This window comes from Aquarana catesbeiana, linkage group LG04 (genome assembly GCF_042186555.1).
Source record: "Aquarana catesbeiana isolate 2022-GZ linkage group LG04, ASM4218655v1, whole genome shotgun sequence".
Classification (NCBI taxonomy): Eukaryota; Metazoa; Chordata; class Amphibia; order Anura; family Ranidae; genus Aquarana; species Aquarana catesbeiana.
The window spans coordinates 312,794,643-312,816,087 of NC_133327.1; the positions used below are offsets into that span (position 1 = coordinate 312,794,643).

At 37.2% G+C, this 21,445-nt stretch overlaps 1 protein-coding gene across 4 annotated transcripts in view; it reads right to left on the reverse strand.

Moving 5' to 3' along the window:
* The window catches only part of COL12A1 (collagen type XII alpha 1 chain), a 264,287-nt gene that overhangs the window by 224,656 nt on the left and 18,186 nt on the right, over window positions 1–21,445 (reverse strand). For 3 of the 4 annotated variants that reach the window (XR_012243891.1, XM_073626810.1, XM_073626811.1), the window contains exons 3-6: window positions 14,254–14,370; window positions 11,686–11,829; window positions 5,882–5,941; window positions 1,937–2,200 (exon numbers count right to left, since the gene is read on the reverse strand). The exons of the other annotated variant lie outside the window; for it this stretch is intronic. Coding sequence is in view for 2 of the 3 variants with exons in the window: in XM_073626810.1 (XP_073482911.1) it covers window positions 1,937–2,200; window positions 5,882–5,941; window positions 11,686–11,829; window positions 14,254–14,370 (585 nt within the window). In the remaining variant the exon portion in view is untranslated. The remainder of the gene's footprint in view (window positions 1–1,936; window positions 2,201–5,881; window positions 5,942–11,685; window positions 11,830–14,253; window positions 14,371–21,445) is intronic. 4 annotated transcript variants of the gene reach the window in all.

Genomic DNA, 21,445 nt, shown 5'->3' on the forward strand with positions numbered 1-21,445 from the left:
ACATAAGATGAATATACATTACAGGAAAAAGAAAAAGTTTTTTGGTTGGAGCTGAACTCCACAAAACAGCTAAATAAACAGTGGAAATGTATAAAACGCACAGGCGTGCGCACAGGGCCTGCCAGGTGTGCCTGGGCATACCCTAATCACCCTGTGCTGCGCAGATTCCACCTGATGCTTGGCTGCAGAGAAAGGGACTGGGGAATTTCTGTCCTCAATTCCTTTCTCTGTCTCAAAAGCGAGACATCAGGGGTCATTAGACTCCTAATATTTCACCAAAGCCCCCGAATGGGGCTCCTAAAAAACTGTAAAAAAATAATAATAAAAAAAAATGATTGTAAAAGAAAAATTATAAAAATAATACAAAAATAAAATGGTAAAATAGTTATAAAAAATAATAAACAAACTACTGACACCAATCTCTGGCCTACTGATACCATTCTTTGCTCTACTAACACCATCTCTGCCCTACTGACATCGTCCACTGCTCTATTGGCACTGTCCATAGCCCTTCTGATATATATATATATATATATATATATATATATATATATACGCACACACATGCATGTGTGTTTGAGCTTTGGGGTGCACACCTTAATGCAATCTCTACTGCAGTTAAGCATGGTGAGCTAGGTCACCTTTCTGCCTCTCTGTCTCTAGGATAAGCAGACTCCGCATTCTCGTTTCTGTTTAGGGAATAACAAGAGCCTCATACCAAGTCAAATTCAGGTACTAATGCTAGCTACATTAAAAAATATATATTTTTAGTGAATATGTAACTGCCTTAATGAGTGAATTTTCATGGTGTTTTTGGCTTTAAAGAGTAACTCCACTTTTGTTGAGAAAAAAAAATCTCCTCTGGGTGATCTATGTACATTGCAAGGATTTTAACAAACTTTGTTGCAGATTCTGAACTTTTGTTATTCTGAAGAAATAGCTGTTTGTTTGTCTGTGTCCATGTTTTTACTGTATAGAAATGGTTTTATAATTATCAGTGAGCTGCTGCACATGCAGGGCTCTAATGAGGACATTGGCAAGGTCTGCATCCCTTTAGACATGATTTCCTTTTGTGGGTATCTCACCAAAAATGACATTTTTGTTGCAAGGAATGCTCAACATCTAACGTATCTTAGTGCAGACTTATGGAAAAATCAGTAAGCTCATTACACAAGCAGGAACTGACATTTTCAGGGGGTGTTCGGTACATCATCTGTGTACAGAACGCCTCCAGGTAGCCATATTGCATTGCATTTTACAGAAAATGACAGAGCTGCAGGCTGAAAAAAAAAATGTCATGTTTAATAACATTCAATTACAATATGACTTGAGTTGCAATTGTATACGCTATATTATTATTATTTTCTTTTTTTTTCCACGACAGTGTAGTTACCCTTTAATATTAAAAGCAACACAAGTACCACACAAGCAATTTTGTAAGCTAATGCCATTAAAAATTTGTTTTTATTTTAGTGTAGTCAGCTAACATTTTTATAATTGTTGAAAAAAATCTATTTCTCCTCCGCGCTACCACAAAAACAGTATCCTGCTTCTGAAAGTGGTTAATCTCCAGGAGCATTCACAGAGTTTGAGGCCAAATTGCCAGCACTTTGTGATTTGACATAGGGTATCCTTAGAAAAAATCCTTCGGTTTACTGCACTAGGAATTCCATTCTTACTTAAGAGGCTGTAGTGCAATGTTTCTTATTTCTCTGTGACTAATCAATTAACCACAGTCCGCCATACACTCTTTCAAATTGGGATTAGCAAGTGATATATTGATTTACTGATTATACAGAACCAGTGAGAAACATATTAAAAAGAAAAAGAGTAAGAATGTTTATGGTCATAGTTCCAATAGAATGTCAAGTACTTTTAACTACTGAGAATATATATTAAACATCTCTAAAAAAAAACAACCAAAAAAAGCACATACCTGTCATTGTATTTCCCCCTTTGTAAGGTATTCTTTTAATAGCTGCCAGAAGGTCAGCTTGGTTGTAATATTTGTTCATATTAAACTCTGTCCTGGTGTCTGAGCTGTACTGGACAACACCAACCCTCGTCTTATCTTCTCCAATATCAAATGCCGAAGCCAAAGAAGACATGAAGCTAAGAATATACTTGAAGTTTGTTCTCCCCACACTCCAAGAGCCATCCACAAGGAATACCACATCAGCAACCGCACTAATAGAACACCCTTAATAAAGATAAAAAGTTATTATAAGTAAATCAACCATCAACTAATCCAACTGAGTCTGAAAATGACTAAAAAAGTACATTTCTGTGTCTGTGCACTAAACAAGTATACTGCAAGTTAAATGGTGGTGTGTGTTTAACCCTCTCACCTTGCAGTTCCTAGGTTTTTCTGAGTTCCTCTGTGACATTCTCTTCGTGGAGTATATTCTTTCTTTGTTTAAATGTGTTTCCTCCCACAATCCAAAAGCAACATTAATTGGCTTTCTCTAAATCTGGCCCTAGTGTGTATATGGGTGTGGTAGTAGCCATCATTAGACTGCGTACTTCCTCATGGGCAGTGATTAATATGAGAGGTTCCATGAGAAACTTATCCCTGTTCTACAAGCTTAATGTTCATTTTACCTTTATTTGGAATTCCTTTTTTCTCATCCTAACAAAGAATCAATAATTAAATCATTATCTTGTTTAAAGTTGTTCTAAAGGCTAGATTTTTTTTACTGTAGTGCATTCTTAGCATTGAGATAAAAAAGGCCCTTTAACTGTTCTAACCCTAATGCCCCGTACACACAGGCGGACATTGATCGGACATTCCGACAACAAAATCCTAGGATTTTTTCCGACAGATGTTGGCTCAAACTTGTCTTGCATACACACGGTCGCACAAAGTTGTCGGAAAATCTGATCGTTCTGAACGCGGTGACGTAAAACACGTACGTCGGGACTATAAACGGGTCAGTCGCCAATAGCTTTCGTCTCTTAATTTATTCTGAGCATGCGTGGCACTTTGTGCGTCGGATTTGTGTACACACGATCAGAATTTAATCGATCGGATTTTGTTGTCGGAAAATTTTATATCCTGCTCTCAAACTTTGTGTGTCAGAAATTCCGGCGGAAAAAGTCCGATAGAGCCCACATACGATTGGAATTTCCGACAACACAATCCGATCGCACTTTTTCCGTCAGAAAATCCGACCGTGTGTACAGGGCATAACTGTTTTAATTAGACATTTGTCGCCTGCCTATTGGTGGCTTTACAAGTATGACACCACTATCACAGTTTATTCTACTCTTTTACAGTCCTATTAATGATCCAGGGGATCATTAAGAGGATTCTGGCATCTTTTCACAGTGTACCACATACTATAGCTGGTGCATACGGTAACTTTATTGACTATTTTAGACTCACCTTCACTTTAGGGAAAGCAAATTGTTTTTTTAATTGGAATTTTCTCTTGCTGCCTGAAATTTTTCAGCAATCCATAAAATGAAATTAGTTTGCAGTCTATTCAGTGTACAGCCATGGCCAAAAGTTTTGAGAATGACGCAAATATTTATTTTCACAATGTCTGCTACTTCAGTGTGTTTAGATCTTTTTGTCACATGTTACTATAGTATACTAAAGTATAATTACAAGCATTTCATAAGTATCAAAGGCTTTTATTGACAATTACATTAAGTTTATGCAGAGTCAATATTTGCAGTGTTGATCCCTCTTTTTCAAGACCTCTGCAATTCGCCCTTGCATGCTGCCAATCAACTTCTGGGCCACATTCTGACTGATGGCAGCCCATTCTTGCATAATCAATGCTTGGAGTTTGTCAGAATGTGTATTTTTTTTTTCACCTGCCTCTTGAGGATTGACCACAATTTCTCAATAGGATTAAGGTCTGGAGAGTTTCCTGGCCATGGACCCGAAAGTTTTTGTTACCCAAGCCACTTAGTTATCACTTTTGCCTTATGGCAATGTGCTCCATCATGCTGGAAAAGGCATTGTTCATCACCAAAACTGTTCTTCCATGATTGGGAAAAGTTGCTCTCAGCGGATGTTTTTGTACCATTCTTATTCATGGCTGTGTTCTTAGGCAAAATTGTGCGTGAGCCCACTCCCTTGGCTGAGAAGTAACCCCACACATGAATGGTCCCAGGATTCTTTATTGTTGGTATAGCACAGGACTGATGGTAGCGCTCACCTTTTCTTCTCCAGACAAGGGTTTTTCTGGATGCCCCAAACAATCGGAAAGGGGATTCATTAGAGAAAATGACTTTACCCCAGTCCTCAGCAGTCAAATCCCTGTACCTTGTGCAGAATATTAGTCTGTCCCTGAGTCTGTAACTACTTTGATGGCCTTCTTGACACCAGGCCATCCTCCAAAAGTCTTTGCCTCTATGTGCGTGCAGATGCACTCACACCTGCCTGCTGCCATTCCTGAGCAAGCTCTGCACTGGTGGTGCCCCGATCCTGCAGCTGAATCAACTGTAGGAGACGGTCCTTCACAAATGCAGTGGAAATGTTTTTTATGGGATTAATTCATCTGATCAGTCTTCATAACATTCTATAGTATATTCAAATTGCCATCATATAAACTGAGGCAGCAGACTTTGTGAAAATTAATTTGTGAAAATTAATATTTGTGTCATTCTCACAAAAAACAGTTTATTTGGCTTTTTAAGGGACTGTCAACAACATCTCACAGAATGCAATCTCACACAGCCAGATGATTGCATTTCACAGGTAATGCAATAGGTTTAAAAAAGATGCCTGTTACTAGTCCATTGGTAGAAGTTACACAGTATTTGTGTTTGCTACAAATATTTACCACAGTGTTATGAAATCAGTGCTTCCATACTCCTCCAATATACCCTCAACCAACTTTCACACAAATATACACATAAAAACGCATACACCACTAGCCCCAACCTTCTGATGGAAAGTGTCTGAAAAGAAAGCTTATCCCTGATGTCTACAGCAATAAGAGCTGGTCTGCTAGCCAACACAATCAATCAGTTTATTATTTAAATTTAGCCTTGCAGTATGACGGGACAAAAAGGACAATCTGAATGTTGCCAGTGACAAGAAGTTATAGCTTTCCATACTTTCAGTCATGAGGCTAGGCATTCTAGAAAGCCCAGGGTACTAATAAGCCTCCTACTGATGTTTAAGATTTTGGCAAATACAATGTTATAAAATTCAGTCAATTATATTTTAATGTACTTCTATTGTAAATACAATGCTATATTTTTGTAACAATGGTCTTTTCTAAAACTCTATTTTCAGACTGATATTTATAAAGCAAAAGAAAAAGTATTAAGCCAATCAGAAATACCCATCAACTATATAGATTTTTCTACACTATTGATAGCTGAAATCTGACTGGCTACTGCAAAACACTGCTGTTAGCATGGATGTTTAAAATTGTTCCTACTTTTAATCTATTAGAAAAAAGTTATAATGTAACTAATGTACAATACTATGGAGTTATATTATGTGTGGTGTTTTGATACTGTACCCTTAGATAGCTACCTAAATTTAGTTTTTAATACTATATAATTAATTGCTAAATTAAGCAGATCTAACCTGTGCATAAAAAAACAGCAAAGAGATTATTGAAATACTATTGCGTCAGGTAAGTGGCTTTTTTTTGTTTTGTCTGTTATCATGCTGCAAATGTTAGCATGGTATTGTACATTTATTTTAGGTGCTTTTCAATTAGTGAGGTTATTCTTTCTTTCAGCGCCTACTAGATAAATGTAAGGTTAAAAATGTGGCTCTCCTTTGATAACTTAAAAGGTGAAAGCAGTTATGAAGATTAATGTGAAATAACCCTTGACTGTGTAACATCTATATCCACGCAAGGCATATGTTTCTGTAACATTTAATCAAGGCGTAAGATAGAATACATACGTGGGGAATCTGAAGTTACAAACTTCTTTTCTTCTGTCATCACGCGGCCACCTGTTTGAACTTAAATAGAAATATAAGATAGTAAGATGCACATCTGTATCTGTGTATACTTTATGATCACTCATTTTTACCACAAGCACTGAAAATCTAAATGGTAAAAACTACTAAACTGGAATTATGTTTTGATCACTTCTATAACTATATTTTTGTGTTAATGATTAAAACAGGGTTCCAATTTTTAATGGAAACCCCATTGTTCCTGAAGAACCATAATCTGTATTTTCAGATTCTAACTGCATTGCTACATTCTGCTAAAGTCCAGTATATTGGCAGTCAAATTAAATATAATCATGCTCATAGTATATTTGGCAGACTACAGCATTCCAAGAAGGGTAAACACAGTAGCAGGAGTTTCTAGATGAAGATGGTTGGACAGTGGCAAATATGAATTATCCATTTAAGCTACATGTTTCCCCTTATACACAGTTCCAGGGATGTGCAGTCAGGAGAGGCAAGGGAGGCAGAGCCATGAACATAAAAAAATAAAAAATAAAATTGAGCTTTGAGGGTCGTAGCTCAGTGACCTGAGGTCACTTAGGGTAGGTAGCCTAAGTCCTACCCCACCACTGGTAAAAATTTGGGGTTCCTACGACCTATGGTTCTGGAAATACAGGGATCCTTATGCAGCCTGTCAGAAGCTACATACAGAGCGGCCACACTCTGTAGCAGACTGAGCGGATGAGCTCACAGTACCTCTCCTCACTTCTTGTCAGAGGCACTGAGCTCAATGGACAGCTTGGAGTCTTTGACCAATGGTAAAGTACCATTAGCCCCAGCTGTCCAATAAAAATGCTGCACTGGAGTGTCATAGAAGGGGCATGTGTCTAAAAGACAAATGCTCCCTTCCAGTCCAGCCCTTTTAATTACAAGGAAAAAACATGGGTTTATGGGTATAAGATTTACCCACAATGTTTTTCTCACACAGTTAGACCCCTTTCGCACTGAGGCACTTTGCAGGTGCTACAGCACTAAAAATAGCGCCTGCAAAGTGCCCTGAAAGAGCTGCTCCTGTCTCTCCAATGTGAAAGCCCGATCAAGGTCATCTGCTGATCTGAAATGTAGTGGGGACTTTTAATGGCAATTCTAATCACAGGTAGTGTTACTCCGGTTTCACTGTGTCTCCAGCTTTGTGGTGTCTCGCAGCAGTGACACCTAGCGCCTTGAGGCGATTCAGTTCGCATTTGCAGCGCTTTACAAATCATTCATTCATTCATTCATTCATTCATATGCTGAAATGAGGAGATAGGGTCTCCTCCAGCCCCTCTCACTTCACATTCCTCACCAGTCAGCTGACCTCTAGTCTCTGCCCCCCAGCTATTCCAGTGAACTAAATGGGCGGCTGCGAAGAGGCTGAGTGGTCGGCCGCGGGCTCCAGGAACAGCCCAGTTGGGAGGCCACAGGCTTCAGGGACAGCCCTGCTGGGCGGCCATGAAAAGGCTGGGAGAGCAGTGCGGGCTTCAGGAACAGCCCAGGATTGGGCTGTGACCCCTGGCAAATGGTCATTCAACCCCCGAGGGGGTCCCGACACCCAGGTTAAAAACCACTGCCCTATAGCAACAACCATATGTTGCTTTATACAAGTAAGTAGGAGGGCAGTAAAAGTATACTATGTGCAATATTTAACTTATTTTCTCTCTTTCCTGCCTCACTAATGACATTTGAATGCCCAAGGCAGGTTGAATGGTGGTTGTGAGAAACGTCCTAATACTGGCATTGTTTACATTAGTCTCTATTTAGCTGATTAACAATAGGTTGTGGAGAAGACTAGTGCATTGTAGGTACTGTTTGATTGATTTACTATAGGCAAATAGGCTCTTCACTTTGCAAGTGAAGGTGCACTTTGCAAGGGAATTTGTGTAGACTTCTTGTAACATCATGTCCTGGCATGTATTTATCAGGACTTTTTTTATAGGTCGTGATGTCCTAAACGTGATGACATCATGTACATAATTTGTACAAGTCCCCTGGCATTATATTTAGCCCCTATACTAGCCATATCACTTGACAACATCAGCTGGCTTGAAAAAAATGCCTGCTAGTGGTGAAGAAACATGTAGCAAGGCACTGGCTTTGTTGCTCACCTTTCCTTTACTTGACCACCTACATTAGTGATTTCTGCTTTCAGTATTACCTTATGAACTTTCAGATGGCACATCGTGCACACAAACGTTACTTTGAACTTTCTTTTGTCTGAGTTTATTACTTCAGCTGTCTTGTCAGCCTTTATGAGCTGGCTGGGTTTTGCCTTCAGATATGCCTAAGAATTTATATGCCAACTTTATGGGTCATTCATTCACTACAGTGACATTTGAACTTCAGTGAACCATTACTTTTATCAACTCTCATGGGGTACATTAGGCAATATAATATGATATATCACTTTAGCCATACTGAATATCTTTATTTAAGTTACATAGAGTTGGTATTTTTCTGGTACTTTGCAGAACTTCTACTACAATGTAATTAGACTTTCTCTTCTGATGTGGTTACCTACATTATTTTAACAAATGGAGTGTGCTCTAATATATTTTGAACATCTGACCTTGGTGGGCTTGTTATTCAAAACTGGATACTCATGATACAGTGAGGGAAAAAAGTATTTGATCCCCTGCTGATTTTGTACATTTGCCCACTGACAATAAAAAGAGCAGTTTATAATTTTAATGGTAGCTTTATTTTAACAGTGAGAGACAGAATAACAACAAAATATCCAGAAAAACGCATTTCAAAAAAGTTATAAATTGATTTGCATTTTAATGAGTGAAATAAGTATTTGATCACCTATCAATCAGCAAGATTTCTGGCTCTCTGGTGTCTTCTATACAGGCAATGAGCTGAGATTAGAAGCACTCTCTTAAAGGGAGTGCTCCTAATCTCAGCTTGTTAACTGTAAAAAAGACCCCTGTCCACAGAAGCAAACAATCAGAATCCAATCTCTCCACCATGGCCCAAAGAGCTGTCTAAGGATGTCAGGGAGAAGATTGTAGACCTACACAAGACTGGAATGGGCTACAAGACCATCGCCAAGCAGCTTGGCGAGAAGGTGACAACAGTTGGTGTAATTATTCGCAAATGGAAGAAACACAAAATAACTGTCAATCTCCCTCAGTCTGGGGCTCCGTGCAAGATCTCCCCTCAAGAAGTTTCAATTATCATGAGAACGGTGAGGCATCATGGGAGAATCTTGTCAATGATCTCAAGGCAGCTGGGACCATAGTCACCAAGAAAACGAGTGGTAACACACTATGCCGTGAAGGACTGAAACCCTGCAGCACCCACAAGGTCCCCCTGCTCAAGAAAGCACATGTACAGGCCCGTCTGAAGTTTGCTAATGAACATCTGAATGAATTAGAGTAGAACTGGGTGAAAGTGTTTTGGTTAGATGAGACCAAAATCAAGATCTTTGGAGAAGAAGGAATGCTGCCTATGACCCCAATAACACCATCCCCACTGTCAAACATGGAGTTGGAAACATTATTCTTTCAGAGTCTTTTTCTGCTAAGGGGACAGGGCAACTTCACCACATCAAAGGGACAATGGACGGGGCCATGTACCGTCAAATCTTGGATGAGCACCTTCTTCCCTCAGCCAGAGCATTGAAAATGGGTCGTGGGTGGGTATTCCAGCATGACAATGACCCAAAACAAAGAGTAGCTCAAGAAAAAGGACATTAAGGTCCTGGAGGATCTGCAAAGAGGAGTGTGACAAAATCTCTTCTGAGATGTGTGCAAACCTTGTGGCAAACTACAAGTAACATCTGACCTCTGTGATTGCCAACAAGGGTTTTGCCACCAAGTACTAAGTCATGTTTTGCGAAGCAGTTATTTCACTCATTAAAATACAAATCAATTTATAACTTTTTTGAAATGCGTTTTTCTGGATATTTTTTTTTGTTGTTATTCTGTCTCTCACTGTTTAAAGAAACCTACCAGTAAAATTATAGACTGATCATTTCTTTGTCAGTGAGCAAACATACAAAATCAGCAGGGGATCAAATACTTTTTTCCCTCACTGTATATCATTTCTGGATATTTGAAACATATCTGTTGACTATATTATTATTGGCTATTCCTTTTTATGTTTATTCAGTACATACATTGGCCAAGATTTAAAAATATGCCAGCTCTTGTTTACATGCATCTTTATAAGGATTGTTTGATAATTGGCAGTCCTCAGAGCATTACCACATTGACCCTCTTGTTTTCTGGGGGTTAGAGCCCCTGGTGTGTTTCCCATAAGTTATTTCTTTGGATTCATCTACCTGTGCTCATTTAATGCTCCATTCCAATTATTATGTTTCTATTGACCTTATTACTGTGGCAGATTAAATTACTGCATTGTACATTCATCAATAAGGGATGAACAGATATTTTATTTACTAGGGTTTGCAGTGGGACTTTAGAGGTGTATCTCACTTGACAATATCTGTTAATTTTTGTACATATGCTCATTGTATTTGTTAATTAATGGTCATCCATGGCTAATGTTGTTTCTACATTTTAAGTGCTTTTAGAGGTTTTGTTCTTAGAGGGATTCTAAGGGATAATTGGCTAATAAAGTTTTTTGATGTTTTATTTTCAGTAGTACCCAAAGCTCTTGCTCTCTCTTTTTTTCTAGTGCTATTTGATCTTTTGGGAGACTGGTTCAATATCTCCCCCAGGGTTTTTGTTTACCCAAAAATAACTTTACCAGTTAAAAAGTGTCAATGAGAATTTTTCAATATTTCATGTGGACAATGACAGGCCCAATATATTAAAGAAAAGTAAAAATAATAAATAAAAGGGTTATTATTAATGGTTTGCCTCAGACCCAATCTAACCACTTAGTGGTATTCAATTGTAGATTAATAATTTTAGATGTCCAGTATGACAAAGACAGTTTTTGAATAATGTTTATATTCAGAGGCTTCTTGGAATTCTAGTCAGGGGAGCCATACCATAAGCAACATCTCTTTCACAAGATGAAAAACTGAACTCTCCTATTTCTCTAATTGAGTGAGAGTGTTTATAGGAAAGTGTTCATGGCTTCTGATATTTATAGCTAATTTAAGACTACATAGTTTTCCATAGTGTTTCTGATTTGTTTTCATGTAGCTATGCTCTTTCTATGGAGGTTTTTATAGGTCATGCTAGAATAGGGTTCCAGCATTGCAAATATGGCCCTACTTTTTGAAATATTAACCAACATTTCACCAATACATCATTGGCATTACAGTGTTGCTAAACATTACAGTGTTGACTCAGAGACATAGTAGAGAAAAGTAAAAATAAAACATAACATAAAACCTGTTGTAGATATTTATCATTGGTATGCCATTTGAAAGATATCCCCTCTAATTATTTTCCAGTAACTACGTGAAATTTTGGATTTCCCATTACTTTCTGTCTTGCTAAAGTTTCCAAGACACATGACAGCTTTAGATATACTTTAAGACCACTAATCATTGGGCCTCATATATTAACAGATCTAAAAGAAGAAAAGCCAATGTCAGCCATTGCAACAAAGAGCTTTCTCTTATATATCTAGAGCATAGTAAAAAATATAGAGGGAAACTGTGTGTTTGCTACAACAAACATTTTTTCAAACACGTGAGATTTTCTGTTTTTATAAGATTGCTAATGACTAGTCTACAATATTACATTCCATAATGATTATGTAGTCCCATCTGTGAACATGTTAGTAATAAGTTGGTTGGACTGTACAATTGTTTAAATTTAGATGATGTATCTCTTTTGAGTACTTACTTGTAAGTTGGCCAAACACAGGTAAACTTTCCTCCAATTCATCATAGGAAAGGATTGTGACGACATATTCAACATCTGGTACAAGTTCTGTTAACACAGTTTGGGTTGCAGAAGCTGGAAGATCTAGTTCTTTTGCAGGTCCATCTGGAAAACATTAAAGTAAAGCATTGTACAGCAAATACTAGTCAGACAAATGTTTCTCATTGGGCTCCCCCATTTCATGTTAAAACCTTGTATATTTATCATCATCATAATCAACATACCTGTATACTTCTCAACTGATTTAAACATAATTTGACTATTCAGTTTAAACCTAATTTAGAAGTGTAGTATTTAGTAGAATTTGGGACATAATAGTAAAAGCTCTGACAGCTGATAGAACCAAACAAACATGCTTCCTCAAACGTAGGTAAAACAAGAATAATTAGATTAGATTCAGTGTTTAACTGAAAAAAATTTTTTTGAACTACTAAAATAACACTTATTAGGCGTCAGCATTTTAAATTTCAACCTATAATAGATATCCAATAAGGTTTACAAAGTAATAATGCATGTATCAATACTAATCACGGACTGATAGGTAGAGTCAATCTAACTGGCAGAGGAGTAAAGATTTATAGTAGAGAGTCTAACCAATTATTAACAAAAGTATTGTGAATAGAGATGTGCGAACTTCTGGAAAGTTCAAATAGTTGTGGTTTAAAAATTGTGAATCTGCAAACAACGGGAGTTTCCAAACCAGATGACCCATACTGTAAAAGTCAATGTAGATCCAAACCAGAGCAATAAATGATAAAAAAAAAGAAAATGTGAAAGATAAGTTTGGGAAGCTCATGGTTGATGAGATGATGGGGGCGAAAACAAGTTTAACCACTTCCTTTAAAAATTCAACTAGGGGTACAAAAATGAAGGATGGGACCTAGTAAAAATGACTAGGAGTGCTCAGTCAATATTGGAAACATATTTAAGGAAAAAACTGCCTTTGAAGCAGCCTTTGGTCCCTTTCTCCGGGACGTGTGGAATGAATAAAATTCTGCACAGTTTATATAAAATAAGTAAATAAAAAAAGTTATCAACAATATATTAAAAACTACAGAAAGTACAGAGGAACAATATACTGTAAGTTTGATTTAGTTTTATCTATGCAAAACAATTTCTAATACAAAGCTGTCACCCATAGAAGGTCAGTTCATTGTCAATGTTGGTTTAATATGTCTGATATTTGCAATCTTAAAAATGTTAAGGTACATAGCCATATACAAATGTTTAAGGCCCACCCACACCAATCAACAGCAATAGCAATGAGCCCAACACAGCCCCGACGCAATGATACGATAAACATATTGTTATCTGTGGTCCCAGTTTATACCAGTGCACTGCATTGTTGCTAACTAGATGAAAAATTAACATGCTGCATCTAACTGCAGAGCAGCATATTACAACATATTGCAATGTGCTGCAAAATGCCCTAGGAATAAAAAGATGAAGCATTTTGGCTACTTCTGAGAAAAAAAGCACATCAACGCAAAAACACACGTCAACACACATCATCTCAAGTGTGTTTAGTGCGCATCATTGCATGTCAAATGCAACACGAGTGGTGTGAATCCAGCCTTTTACAAATATTTGTGTAAGCAATCAGTGGTTTAAATAAACTTGCTTTTCAAATTGAGCATGAGAAAACAAGAATTCTCCTTACTAGTTTCTTGAGAATTTGGTATTTTCACAAGCAAACAGAAAAAATATACAGTATACAATAGGGTATCCAGTATAAAAGTAATTTTTACACTGTGGACTACAATAGTGGTTTATATAACAGGACAGAAGTTACATAAGTTTTCTCTCTTTGGATTCCTGGACCATGACTAACATGTCCATCAATCTTTCTAACAGTGTAGTATTAACATTTCTGTTTTATTCTAAAACAGCTTGTTACTACTTACCAGAGCAATACTTAAAAGTCTAAATAATAATAATCTTCTGTAATCTAGCAACATAATATTTAGTAAGTCTCCATTAGGCTCATATAAGGCAAAAAACATTCAGAACTAAATATTTAATAAAACAGAGGCTTAGAACAGCTAAATTGTATAAATGATGTGCAAATGCCAAAACATACTTTGTCATTCATTTTAAACCTTCATCTTCTGACACTTCCTCAGAAATGACCTGGACTCCCCAACTGAATAAAATATTCTGAGCAATGCCTAAACCTTATATGGGGACTGACAGCTTTGGATTTTGATGTTTTCTGGCTTTAGAAATCTCACTGCCAGGGTATCTTATCTTATTTTGGGACATGCGTATGGCATGACTCCACTACATAACCCAAGCAGTGCCAGTGTAACCACTGAGCTCTTCTGTAGCAAATTCAGAATAGTGCATTTGTCCCAACATATGGCTTGACCATTGTTATTATTTGACTAATAGTCAAAACACATGTTGGCGACAGGAACATTATAGACAGTTTTATATATACTACAACATTTTTGTTTCCCTTATTTTCCTTTCTCATTTCTTTCCATCCTGGTTTATGCAAGAATTTTTTTGGAAGTTTGCTTTCCTTACCAGTTGTTGGAACAATAGTAATCTTGTAACCTCTTATCCTCTCAGCTGGTCTTTGCCATGACATTCGAACTGTGCTTTCATTTACTATTTCAAAATTTATATCCGTAGGTGGACCAACTGAAAGAAAGCATTGGGAAGATGTATTAATACATAGCCAAACTGCAAATGCTATTGCATCCAGCAAATCTTGGGAAAGGCAATTTACTAGGTTGGATACTTTAAAGGGAATCAGTGTGATCTATATATTTTTAAAGAGTCATGTTTGTTTTGTTTAATGAACATATTTTTGCCAGTCTGTGCAAATTTTTTACATTTTTTGCTTTTTTATCATTTAATATATGTGTAAATAAGAGTTGCTGTGAGTGTAATGTGCAGAAAAGCACAGCATTGTGCTGTATCCTATCGCATTATACAGATGATTTGTGAGAAAAAAAAAATTCAATCAAAGCTGTATCAGTGTCATTGAGTAAAACCCTTCTGTTTCATATTACACAAAGACTGTAAAAAAAAAAATATATATATATAGCTGGTGGTTGGTGATGTGCTCACAGCAGTTACTCGGGAATGGTACAGATTAAACTGTTTTCCATATTGACAGGTTCTCCCGCTATTGGTTATAGATATGTATCTAGAATATTATAATATAATACATATCTAAAATGATAAAAAAAAACTACAAAAATATTTAAGACAAATGTTTTATTGACTACAATCTAAGGCAAAGAATATATGTTATATGAGATCTTCCCTTTAAAGGAATAGGACGCACATGAAGAAACAAGGCGTGCCTATAAGGATGCAATAACATTCGCGAACCAAGGCATTCTTAACAACAGACAATACAAAACAGCATACACACAAAGCTTATAGACAGCAAAGCTTTGCATATGTTTGTTTCCAACACCATGACAGACTATCGGTGGAAACAATTCAAGCTGACAATAATCACCATAATGTAACTCAACAATGCACAGCACAAAACACTTACTTCTTGAATTGCTTAATCATCCCAGAATGATCAGCAAAATCAAGAATAAAAGAAAATATGTTTTAGACATATAAACACATAAAATCACAGTAAGTAGTAAGAAGTGAAATAATTGTTCATTTTCTACATGCTAGGTGTGCAAATCATGCCAAAACACAAAAATGTAGGAAAATCTATTTTTCTCTAACCTTGTATGTATTGATATTAAATGAAGGTGAGATACATTGTTAATATCTTATGATTTATCTGTTCAATAATAGGCATATTTTCAGCCAGATGGTGATCAAGGCAAGGGTGACTTGCTCAACTAGATTACTGTAATAAAGAATTTAACATAACCATTTACTGTATTACTATGAGAGTGTTGCCTTATAAGAGTTTCTGATAGGATATATCAAACTAATGTTCAGTGTCACGTGCTACAACAGTGTTCTGTAGGCACATAGTACTTTAGTCCTCTAAATACAACATGTACTGTGTTTTTGTAACAGGCAGACAGTAGGTCCATACTACACACAGCATTTTGAAATCAAAATGCAAGTATGGATTGTCACAAAACACTGGTTAATGGTGGCAAGACAGAATCACAACATGTTGATGAGCGATGTTTAGAGTATTGCGGACAAACAGTAGAGATGGCACTAAAACCCACATATAACTGCACACAAGGGGAAAAAAATCAGATGGTTGATGACAGGTATGATTGAGCATTAAAAAAATTATCTGCATGTTGATCATTTCATGGCATCATGCGATACACATGAAATCAAGATTTGCTTGAGCTCCCCAAAATGATTAAAAGCCTCTATGTACAGATTACCTTACACACAGACTTTTGGTGTTATTTTATAATGATATTCTCTTTTTACTTAAATCATTGCCAATACAGAAGCACAGTGATAACCCTAAAGGCAGTACGCAGGTGCTTTTCTAAGATTTCATGGAGCAGAAATCTGGCCCAATATCCTAAAGCTTAGGAGCAACAAATTTTTTTGATATCACTAAGTTTCAAGTTAGTAAGCAGTGGCTAGTATCTGATCCAGTGCTTCTAAGAATGTTCATTGAAAAACCAGTACTGGGCATTGAGGGAAGCCATACCTAACCCCCTTATTCAGCTCACTGCATAGTGTAAGCTTGTTTTTTTTTTAACTGAAGAAGCAATTTCATGCGCAATTCATCATTTCAGTGCATAGGTATAGAGAGACAACCCTAGATATTGTTTAATGATTTTAGGCCATTTTGATTCTATTGATTCTATTGATTTTTTTCTTTGCATTGGAAAAATGTCTTCTGACGCTAAAAAATCTTGAAGACATACTTTGAAAGCAGTGAATTTGCCATTCACCAGACATTCACTGGCAGTGAATCATTTACTGAATATTGAAAAGCAATGACAAAAAAGATTCACCTACAGTGTATATTTGATGAATGCCATATGCTTTAACAATATGCCCTTCAGTTAATCTAGAAATATGTTAGGTACTATATAGAGACTGTTTATAAGTATATAAGACTTTATCAAAGTCCACTTATATTTCCCCCTGCTTCTCTAAAAATACCTATCAGATAATGGGTCCAAAATGTACCTGTAAAGAGAAAAGATAGATTTTTTTCTTACCTTACCATAGCCTTGCCGATCGCTGGGCACGTCACCAACTGTTTGAGATGATGCCTGAGGAATGCAGATTAGGTGAAATCTCTTGAGAAGATAGTCCATTGCAAGAACATCTTCTCTTGAGGTTTCAGCAGTATTCCCCAGAACCAAGAGGTCTATCCCGCCTAGTTATCATGGGTGGAAGACACTGGTAAGGTAAGTATGATAACGTTTTTCCTTACAGGTACATTTTGAACCTGTTTTCTGCTACTGATTTATACAAGAGGAGTGGGCCCAGGCAGTATAAGTGGACCTTGCATTCTACTGCAAGGTCTGCTTCACGAAAATTATTACAAATTAACTTAGTTATATTGTGATCTTAGTTAATTTCATCAGAAAATATAATTCAATATAGCAAGCAAACCATTGGTTTGAATCACCTATGAGATCCTCATATATTGTGGAGTTTCCAATGGTATTATTATTCCCTATAGTGTGTCTGTTTCCCACAAAGTGGTGTAATATGATCATAAAAAACAGCAAATCTCAGTGCTAACCAATGTATTTTAATAAGTCAAATTTTGCTTGCCAATGGTGGTCTACTGATGGGACTATTGGGAGGAGGCTCTGTTCTTTATATAGGAATGGTCAGGAATATCAGAGGTAAGGAACTGTTTTATTTCGGGGAGTGGAAACTTTTTTTAATTAGGTCTCATTTTTTTGGTCTTATGGAGTACTGAATAACAGATATGCATTTTTAAACCTAAAATATTTAAATGTGGATGCAAGTATTTTATTCTGTACTAGCATAACTGTTAAGTAACATAAACTTATCAGGGTTTAATGAACATGTATTTCAATATTTTCATTTTTAAACTAGTAACGGAACTCTTGGTCTTCTTCTCTCTACATATGCACTGGAAATATACATCCATGCATGCTTGGTTTATATTTTTTATATACTTTTGTTTTATAATTACCTGATGCATTGATGTTTAGTTCTAGTCATGCAAAAGCCGATTACCATTACACAGCATATTACTCTATAGGCATTTTAAGCTTAGAAGTGGATTTAAGGAATATCATTATAAAATACTATTTCGGTAGCAGCGGCTCAGGACAAATTTAATGCAAAGGCAGACACACCTGACCTGAGCATGCTTTAAAAGGTATCAGTATTTTGTAAAGATTTGGCACCAACCTGGACATCAATTTGACCTGTTGTGCAGATGACTTAGGCTTTAACTGCCCGAAAACAGTGTAAGCCCAACTGGGTTATCTCCAAAAGGCTGTATTCCAAGAAAAAGCTGACTGTGGGGAAAAAATCTTTAGTGTCTGAAAGTTCTGCAAACCTGTGTGGGAATATGGATCTTGCAGTACATCTTTTGGGTTCAGACAACCTCCATGGAGAACTGTTGCTGAATACACCTCCTTATGCAGTCTTACAGCACTCCGTCAAACAGCATAAACTTGGCAGAAACTCCTAATTCTCTGCGTGCTTATGTGTCCATCTCACAGTGAGGGAAAAAGTTAAATATGTAACTATCCCTCTTTGTTTTGACCTTTTTATGTGACTCATACAAAGATCCAAGTCAGAATACTTCCAGATTTAACAAAGAATTATTGGGAGAAAAAACAGTTTGTTAAACATATACAATGTCATGACAATTCCTGTACTTCAAATGTTCCGGTTCTGTGACTATCCCAGGCTGATGAGTCTATATTATCTTAAAGGTTGAGCACACTTTTTTTCCACAAGATATTTCAAAAACATATAATGCTCAATTCGCTAAACTCTAATGAGCTGAAAACAGTCATGTAGCTGAAAAAAAAAATCATATTACAAAATAACAGCTCTGTTGGAGGTGAGTGAACTGAGCCTATGGTGTCAACATACAAGCAAAAAATAAAATATTTTAAGTTCTTTGTTTTAACAGACATGTGCAAAAATGTTCTTTATCAAGTTTATACAATTTTTTCTTAAAGAGGTTTTCTAGTTTCAAATAAAAATGGACCCCTGGTCTTTACAGCACTAAACGTTGTGATTTTCATTTTTAGGCCATAGCACTGATGCAGGAAAAACTGGTATTGCAATATAGTCATTCAGATTAAATATTTATCTAAAAGTTCAACTATATCTTAACAGATACAGTAGCCCAAGACCACTGAGATTACATACTGTAGATAACTACAGAACAATGTTTCTACTGTGCGGCATGGCATTTCAGGCACTGCAATTTAATATCTTTATGGCACTACCTGTATTGCTCTGCAATAGAACTAATCCGTTTTGGCCCGATAAGGTATAGACCCAATAGCTGAGGTGAGGGGTTACACTTTGGGTTTAAATCAGGGTAAGAGTTGGGATCAGAGCTTAAGGAGTCAGATTTAAGGATTAAAGTGGTTCTAAAACCTTAAGGTTTTCTCATCATAATGCATTTTATGCATTAAGGTGAAAAACCTTCTGTGCAGCAAAACTGCCAGCCCTCCTTATACTTACCTGAGCCCGATCCGATGTGCACAAAAGCAGTGGCTCTTGCTGCTGTCCCCCTCCTCATTGGGCCATTGGCTGCCACTGCTGTCAATCAAATGCTGTGCTAAGCAAGCAGGGGATGGGGCTGAGCCACCCGCTCTATGTCAATAGATGCAGGCAGGATGGCTCAGGAGCGAGCACATATGGGTGCCCCAATGGAAAACGGCGTTCCAGGGGACACTTGCCAAAGAGGAGAGGCCTTAAATGGAGGATCCCAAAAGAAGAGGATTGGGGCTGCTCCGTGCAAAATCATTGCACAGAGCAGGTAAGTATGACATTAGGCAAGTAAGACAATATTTTATTAAAAAACAAAAAACAAAGCTGTCACTTTAAGTTTAACTTATGGGGAGGGATAAGAATAGGTTAGCTGTTAAGGCTTAATTTATTTGTGTGAGGTTATAGATAACAGATTATTTTAAAAGTTTAGGTTAAGAGAGTTAAGCCAACCCTTATACTTACCTGAACCCGATCTAGATCCAACGACTCTCTCCAGTCTCTCCCTCCTCATAGGCTCAGAGACAGCACCATTGAATCACAGAACCATTGTCTCCCACTGGCTGTCAATCACAGCCAGTGAGGAAGAAGGGGGAGGTAGGGCTAAGCCACGCTCTGTGTGTCAATGGAAGCACAGAGCGCAGCCTGGGAGCAAACCGGCATAAGTGTCCCCATAGCAAATGGTTTACTATGGTTAGCACTCAGCAGGGAGGAGGAGCCAGGGGCGGAACAGTGCAGGAACATACCATTTTATGGTTGCTTGTAGGAGAAATTTTGGTAGGATATAGAATTTTAGGGTCTATTCAACCAAATGAGTATCAAATTCCTATTTAAAGACTGCAATTCTCATACTGCATCCATTTCATACATTTTGCTGGATTAAGAAATAAATAAATGTCTTGTAATGCCTCAAATCGCTGATTTAAAAGAAAATCTGAATATGTGCACTGCAATGCCAGGAGATCACATTTAATGTTATGTAAACCAGACAAAAATTATCAATGTTATCAACTTTAGTCCAGTCATCCCATTCTATAGGTATAACAAACATGTGGAAGGCAAAGAGAAAACTCTTGTAGTGAAGCTTAATACAGTAATACATCGTCCTCCTAAAGTGCAGTGTTTTGAACAGACCAGCATTTCACACTGAAAATTTACATTTCATAGTTCAGATCTTGATTTTGCAATATAGATATTAAGTGAACAATTGTCACACCCAAAAAATTTTAAGCAAGAACAAGAAGGAAAGAAAGAAGAATACCATTTTTGGAAACATTTTTGTCAGACAAATATCTCACATATAAAATCAGCAAAGTTAATATCTTCTGTGTTTTTTTATATATATTAGGTTACCCTCCCTGGAAGATGGATATAATTTAGCAATAAGAGAATAAAGATGACTGTATTCTATATAACAGATTTCAGAAAATTTTAAAGGAAGTGGGTTACTAGCGCTGTCACTGACCATAAATTAAGGTGGGGGGTTATTAGCACTGCCAATGACCAGCACTGCTGGGAGGGGGATTAACAGCACTGCCACTGACCATCAAAGCAGGAGGGAATTACCAGCACTGCCACTCACCTGTGCAGGGGGGGTTAGCAGTGCTGCCACTGACCCTTGATGCAGTTTTAGGGTTAAAGGGGGGGTTAACAGCACTGACACTGACCATCAATGTGGGGCTATTACTACAATGGCATCAATAACTGTTAGTGCAAAAGACAGTGTAACTGAGACAAAAAAATAATAAAAATCACTTGTGTTCAGTCTATAAACAGTTCATAAGTGGATCATCAGTCCATGAGATAAAATGGTGGGGTAGTAAAGGCGGTTGCTGTCCTCAGAGAGCTAACTCTGTATACAGAAGGATAGAAGGGAAGAACACAGGAAGTGCCACCTAAATGCAGTATTAAAATCAGGGTTTTATTGGCAAGGTACATAAAAACACTCACAAGAGATAAAAAGGACATAAGCTCATCTGTTATCCGTTGGCCCAGGGGGCTCTTAGTGCCCGGAAAGGGCTTCAATGCATGGCTGTGTAGGTAGTGTATCCTCAGCACGTCCTGTGGCCACCAGGAGGGCACC